At 36.7% G+C, this 7,445-nt stretch overlaps 1 protein-coding gene across 4 annotated transcripts; it reads right to left on the reverse strand.

Moving 5' to 3' along the window:
- Nucleotides 1-738: 738 nt before the first annotated feature.
- Nucleotides 739-7,179, reverse strand: LOC146678741 (uncharacterized). Of its 4 annotated transcripts, none has more exons than XM_085402724.1 (10): nucleotides 5,502-7,179; nucleotides 4,970-5,059; nucleotides 4,493-4,611; nucleotides 3,974-4,390; nucleotides 3,665-3,890; nucleotides 3,336-3,485; nucleotides 2,425-2,642; nucleotides 2,185-2,338; nucleotides 1,994-2,103; nucleotides 739-1,431 (listed from the first exon to the last, which is right to left on the reverse strand). In XM_085402724.1, the coding sequence occupies exons 1-10, from the start codon at nucleotides 5,524-5,526 to the stop codon at nucleotides 1,120-1,122; spliced, it is 1,821 nt and encodes a 606-aa protein (XP_085258850.1). In that variant the 5' UTR covers nucleotides 5,527-7,179; the 3' UTR covers nucleotides 739-1,119. The 4 variants fall into 4 exon arrangements, with proteins under 4 accessions (XP_085258850.1, XP_085258851.1, XP_085258849.1 ...); XM_085402725.1 differs by having other exon boundaries at nucleotides 4,970-5,076; XM_085402723.1 differs by having other exon boundaries at nucleotides 2,425-2,639; nucleotides 4,970-5,076; nucleotides 5,209-7,179.
- Between the last annotated feature and the right edge of the window lie 266 nt (nucleotides 7,180-7,445).

Consider the following 7,445-nt stretch of genomic DNA (forward strand, 5'->3'; position numbering starts at 1 on the left):
CACAGTGTAACTCCATGACTAACTTTTGTGTGTGAAGAAGACTTCCCATTTTCTAGAACAAATTGGAATCTATCTGATAGATATGGCTCAAACATTGCAGCTTAATAACAACAGTGTATTCTCTTCTCTGTATTAAAATGTTATCATCAGCGGTACAGAATGCTGCACTGAGGTCTAACAGGATAAGCACAAAGACTCCACTGTCAAAGGTCATAAGAAGATGATTCAGAACTTCACACTGCAAAAATGGCTAGTCTATATTTAGGAAAAAAATACTACATTTGATACAAAAAGCACTGAAAACAAGTGAAATTATCTGTCCATGCAGCAAGTTTATTTTACTTAATAAGAAATCTTGAAATAAGATTTTTTAATCCAGAAATAAAAGAACACATTTGAGAATTGAAGAGGGTTAAAATAAGCTTTAAAGAGCTCAATTTAAGATAAAATTACTTGATATCAAGTCCCAAATATTAGTTAAATATGCTAAATTACAGTCTTTTTTTATGTTTTGAATTCTTACTTGCAGCAAATGAATGCACTGCAACGAGAAAAATAGTTCTAATACTATGAAAAACTACTCAATATTAGTGAAATATGATTAATTTGTTTCTTGATTCAGGTTGGCTTATCTTAAAATAGAGCCGAATCAATATTAAATCCAGGCAAAAAAAAACCTTAAAACAGACCTTTTTCCTACTCCTTGGCTTCTACTGAAATCACAACCAGGACAAGAGTGATATGCCAACATTTATTTCTCTCATGAGAACAAAATCCTTTTTTTTAAACAAAATAGGGCTGCTGCACAATCCCTAAAAGTCTAAATCAACCCTTTAAAAGGCCTAAACACAGAAAAAAAATTACAGTTTTGGCCTTAAACTTTTGTGACAGTCACATAGTCTCACAATGTTATAAATAATGGCATTACTGACTTAAAACTTTACATGCCTCAGGTAAAGTGTCACTAAGAAAAAAAAACAACAACTTTCATTTGTAAAGCATCTTAAGTAAAGCCGTTTCTCAGGACATTGCTAGGCAAATTAGGAACAAAGTTGTACAAACGTACTACAAAACTAAACAAACTGCAAATGACCTGATAAAATCCTGCTTGGTATTTACCTATTTTTCAAAGAACGACTTCCACTCAGCTATTGCTTTCTTATATGCACTAGTGGCATCTTGATCATGGATGGCATCAGTGATTACCTCAGTTTGTATGACAGAGAGGACCGTTGCAACACATTTTGGGTATGTTAAGTGCAAGGTGTAGTAATATGCCATCAACACCAACATTCCTTCCCAGAAATCCTCCAAGGGGAGAGTGGTCACTGGTATGTTTCCTACAGCAACAATGCTGGTTGTTCCATCAAAAAGCAGCACTGGGGAGGAGAGAGGCCGCTTCTCCAGGTATAGCATTGCATCTTCACCCGGCTAGAAAAGCACAAAAAAAGGACAAATTCTTCAAGATTTTCAATGAAAGGGTTGCTGTGCATCCAAACAGCTTAAGACACAAATAGCAATATCAAGAGTTTAGAATGCTCCAACTGATTTACTGTTGGAATAGAAGAAATAAATATAAAATATCTGACTTACATAAATATGAAATTTTGGAAATGTATTAATTCTGAGCATGAATTTTCTCTAATTTGCAGCATTTTTATCATGTCTATTTGTGCTTTTTTTCTCATTTGTTTTTTAAAACAATTTCTTTTAACTTTGTTACATATTCTAGTTTTTGAAGGCCTTTTTAAATATATCATTTTACTGCTTCTACTTGTATCCTAACTGCAATGTGCTTTTGCTCTGTGCTGCCTCTCTGGAGTAGGTTTTGAATAACAATTAAGAAATCCTGAATAAGGAGTAATTTAATCCCTGCTGAATTGAACTTCGACCTACTCTTATTAAGCAGGAAAAGCAAAATAATAATATTAATAATAACAATACAAGTAAATGGAGTACAAGTTACAGTGGCTGGTATTGCAGCTGTTCTCACCTTGAGGATATGAAGGAGAGCCTCACTGGCACTTCCCAGCCGCTTTGGTGGTGTAGTTTTTGAAGGAAAAAGAGATGGAAGTGCATTGAAGAGAGTGACAGTAAAATCCACTGTGAACAGAGAAAAGTATCTCAACAAAGCAATCCGAACATATCTGATGTGTGGATTTAATGTATGAAAAGGCCACTTACCTCCACGTACATCCAAGGGGAGAGGAGGTTTCAGGACCTTCTTCCAAATGCCATAGAACTGCACTTTCGAACAAAACTCTGCCCATCGACCCTTCATTTGATCTATGTATTTGCAGTTGGAGCCACCAATGATGCGACGCAGTTCATCCATCGCCTATGACAAAGTTGTGCTCAGTTAGTCAAACTAACTAAACCTATCCAGAGAAAGCAAGGAATTTAACTGAAGGTAGTTGAACTTACATTTTGTATGTCTTTGAAGCACGGGTATGCTTCAAATATTTTTCTGGGCCTGTCTTCTTCCCTTGTAATATCTGCGTCAATAAAAGTTCGTCTGGCCTCAAACTCCAGGTCCAAAATTTGAGCAACGTCACTTTGGTTGGGTTTTGCATTGGGTTTCCTGTACATGTTGCTCAAGGTTTTGTAATGTCTTGCCTGCATCTTCAGGCTGTCATGGTCTGCTAGGGAAAGCAAAGAGCAATTGTAAGACATGGTGTAACTAGACTTCACAAAATTCAGATTTTTCTAATCAGTCATTTCTAGTTGCATGGTTGTTTTTAAGTATACTATTTCTGAGAATTAATGTTTAGGTTAAATATGTTTGAGTAATGAACTGACCCTATATGTCCTGATCATTTCCCTTTGTGTCCTTTTCTTATAATGATCATGGATTTATGTTAATTGTTAGTTTGAACAGAATCAAATATTAAAACGACAGTTTAAGATGCCCGTGAATAAAACTGTGGTGAAAATAAGGTAAAGGTTGTTTACTGTGTATATCGTTCACATCAGTGTGAACAGTGATTATGAGCTGATGGATAAAAATATTTTAGGTAATTTGATCTATGACAGAAACACTGTGATAAGGCATGATAGATGTGACCAGCATGAGGATTTACATGTGTAAATAATCAGCACTGAGTAACACCCATTACAACACAAAGTGTTAAAATACTTACTATGGCTAACTGGCAAACTGGAATGAGGGATCTATCATATGTTGATTTTACACACCTACTCGAGTTAATGCCAAACCACTATGATTTATGGAATAAACACTTAGAACGGGGTTCATTGCTGCAACCATATTTTGGAAAGAGCTGTAAGAGGAACCACAGTCAGACAGAGGTAGATAAGGGTGATGGTGGACTTACCAACAACATCATCTGGAGGTGCAGTTGAAGGACCTATATCAGCCCTGGGTGCAGAGCATGAGGCTGACTTGGATAATAGTGGTAAAGCCAGGGTAGTATTGTTTGACGTAGTTGGTACAGTGGAGGGTAGCGGCAATTGGGATTCTTTCTCTGAGGAAAAAACAGAAGATGAACAGAATGTAATAACAGGGAATAGCTAGAAAGTTAAGGAAAATACTCAACACTGTATAAATCTTGTGATGTACTCTGAACAGAAAACTGAGGGCAGGTGGTCTCTTTGAAGTTTTAGATGTCCAAAAGTCATTAGTACAGCAGACCAAAGTACACACCTGCATTTGAGTTATCCTCACTGAGGTCATCATTGCTCTCAAGAAGTATGGTATAGTCACTTGAACCACTTGCTTCACCACTTAGGTCACCTTCAGTCCCATTGTCTGTGTCATCTGAGCTGAAAAGAGTCTTCCTGGGCCTGCCTCGTTGTGGCATGGAGCCCTGCCTCTTCCTTGGAGACTTCATATTTTGGAGTCGTTTGTACAGTTTGGTGTAGATGGTCAGCTGTGGTAAAATAATATATATTTGTACATCATTTTATTATCTCACTGAATTTTAGATATTGTAGTGGGTAAAGAATGACTTACGTATGGCATGTGTGTGTCAGCATCACGTAACATGGGGTAATAGTCGACAATCTTCTGCGACATTGCTCTCATTTCGAGTTTGGAGGGGTATGTTACTTCTTTCCCCATGGGACTAGCACGGAGGATTGCAACCATGCTGGTGACGGTGTTCCTTACAAGTCTGCAACATAGCTCCTTCGACATCCTACAGTCCTTTTCCTTTCCACTGTGGAGCAATGCAAAGTACTGACTGCGCACCATGTCCAACTCTGAATCTGTATACACCACATACTCTGGTGGGTCTGGCATTTTCATTTTTTTGTCAGCAGTGTAGGAAATGGGAGTGGAAGTTTGAGGCTGACATTGTGACACATCAAAGCCTAAGGGGTTACTCTCGCTTCGATGGAAAGTGTTGGCATCTTGGTCAGTACTCTTAAACTATAACAATTGTGGGATATAAACAAAAATACACAATTAGGCAAATTAATGCTAGACAATATGGACAGTAATCATCTTCTTAGTGGTATAATGTGTATTTACCTTTTGGCTGATAAAATCCCAAATCTTCTTTCTACGGAAGAAATTTTCATGGCCCGGAAAAAGATCCTTTAGGTCATCCCGGGTAAAGCTCCTCAAAGTTTCCTCATCAATATTCGCAGCTGTAAAAGAGAAAAACAACTTCAAAAGTGATATTTATTTCTCTTTTCCTGGGCGTGGCTTATTACATATTGAGGTCATTTTTTTTGTCAATAAATGTATTTTAGCAATAAGTAATATTAACAGGATAAAATGTCAAACTTAAAACAGTTTATCAAATATTTGGGAATGCAATAAAACTATTTTTGGCTGTCTTCAAGAATGATGTTCCAAGTCTATTTAGGCAAAGACAGCTCAAGGCTATAATGTGGATAAAGTTCAGAGTAGAGTGCAATCCTAGCTCCAAGTTTCAGAAATGATGCTAACAGATGCTAAGGCTGCTTAGCTAACGTACCAAAATAACTGAAAAATAAGACTTACCCTGCAACACAGACAGTATGGCATCGTCAAAGTTGTCCATGCCGTGACAGCAGTTCTCTAGTTCGGTTCCAAAGCCTCCACTCACAGTACCTGGAAATATCCTACGGCTTAAATAAGAACATTTAGCTAAAGTTAACACATTAGCTAGATTGCTAACTAGCAGCCCTCACAAAACACGACTTTATCTTAATAACACCGTTGTACCATAGTATTTTTCAAATCAACTTAATGTTACCAACCTTAAATTACTGTTCACTTTGTTTAGATAAATAATTTTGATCTTCCTAACGGTCCTGATGGTTAACAAAGCAGGGGAAAAGAGTTTGTCCCGCGTGAAAGTAACGTCACGACAGGAACTGAGAATGCGCATGCAGAAAATTATTTATATTTAATTTTTTTTAAGTAAAAAAAAAGAAAATAAAAATATAAATTCAGTCTTAAACACTTATTGCCTAAAAATAAATATAACTGATGTAATTTAAACCTGAAAAATTGGATAATTAAGGATGCATATATTTTTAAAATTGCCTACCTTTCCCATGGTCCCACACTCTCATCTGTGGCCTTCAGTGGAGAGCGGTAAAGTAAAGCTGCATTGCTACTGCGCGAAAACAGTTCACCATGGCGCTCTGGAGATGTATGATCTGTTTTATCTTTGTTTCTTTAACTCTGAAGGTGCTCCTTAGCCACATAAATGCAGCTCATGGTCGAAGGCAGGATTTTTGGGTTTACTGTGGAATAGATGGCTGTGAACAAGATTTCAGAGTTTTTAACTCATTCTTTCGCCACATTAAACGGACGCACCCTCTGTATTTGACGAATGGAAGCCCACCAAGAGGATGGAGGATCCCCCCAACATCCCACTCTTTAGGATCGGAAAATTTTGGTGTTTCAGTCTTTGCCAACTGTAGTACTGCAACAACAACCAGCACCGTGGAAATATCAACTGGTGGATCTTGGCCTGAAGTGCAGGAGCCTCAGGTTGTTGACAGCCCGATCACGGTAAGTGTTAAACTAAATAAAATGTAGTGTGGCTTCTGATGACAAATTTAGCTATGTCTAACTCCTCGTATTTGGTCCTATATTACTTTTAATCATTTTCTCCATTTTTAATCAAGAGAAATTTAACGAGATCTCGCGATATTATACCGCTAGATATTGTTCTTCAAACTGTTACAAGCGATTTCCACCATGGTTGGATTTTAAATCACAATTTCATCCTGCAGGATGAAATGAAAAACAAATAAACAGAATAGCAGTTCAGTGTAGATAGTACAGGCTATGCTGCAGCCGGAGAAGGCACACACTCTGCGGCTGGCATGTCTCCTGGTGAAGTTTGCATCAAAGACACTCTCAGCGCGTTTAAATCGTTCAATGTGACAGCAATTTGGGTATCTCGTAGGAATTACAGTTTCAGGTAAGACACAGAGTATTTGGAAGCACTGTAAAAAAATCTGTTGGCTAGAAATACTGCCAAAACATGGATAAGAATGATTTTTTTGAAAATTAAATAAATTAATAAATGCATACAATAAAATATATCCATATACTAATACTAACATAAATTCTAAGTGCAAATCTAAATTACGTGATTTAAAAATACATAAATAATTTAATAAATACAACAAACATGTAAAGAAACTAATATCTAAGTGCGAACAAAAATTCATTATTTAAAAAGATAAAATCTCATTCTCATGAATCCAATCCCTAGCCTCATCAAAACAATGGACAACCCCTTTTTTATTGTTTCTTTGTCTTTGATTTCTTTTCCATTTTTTTTCTTTATTCCAAAGAATGAATATTATATTATCTTATATTATATTGAATATTCACAACTGTAACACTAATCACTGTCATGCACTTTGTTTTTTAATGGACCAATCATTAGGTGTAACTGATTATACCTGTTATGTAAGAATTTCTATAATTGGCCAGGAGTTTGGACTAACTTTGTTTTTCTGCTCTAAAGGAAGAAGCTGTTGCTAAAACATCCTTTACCAGACACGATATTACCAGATCTGCTGCAGCTTTTGCTATCAGTGTTCAAGAACAGTGCCACTTATCACAGGTATGTTATAGTCTTAATGGATCAATACATTACATAAGGCAATCAATGTCTTACTTGTTCATAATGGAATTCAGAATTTTTTTTTTAATATAAATGCAGAATAAGTTACTTTTGTTTCAAATGTTTTCACAGAGAACGGTCAAACATATCATCTCAGGAGTGCAACAGTATCAGGCTGTTCTTTTGGATACGCTCAAGGAAAGAATGAAGACAGTGTTTGAAGATAATGCCGAGGGAACCACTCAGCTTCAAGATGAGGCTTTGGCTACATTTGATAAATTCATGGATCCTTTCTCCACCATTGCATATGGACAGTGTAGAGCCATAGGGGAAATGTTCTGTCCAGTCAACGCCGAGGAAGTAGTAGTATCCCAGAAGATATGTTGGGTAAAGCAAGGTCTTTCA

This window comes from Rhamphochromis longiceps, linkage group LG1 (genome assembly GCF_057381845.1).
Source record: "Rhamphochromis longiceps isolate RC_006_pf linkage group LG1, R_longiceps_female_GT1.1, whole genome shotgun sequence".
In the NCBI taxonomy this organism is placed as follows: domain Eukaryota; kingdom Metazoa; phylum Chordata; class Actinopteri; order Cichliformes; family Cichlidae; genus Rhamphochromis; species Rhamphochromis longiceps.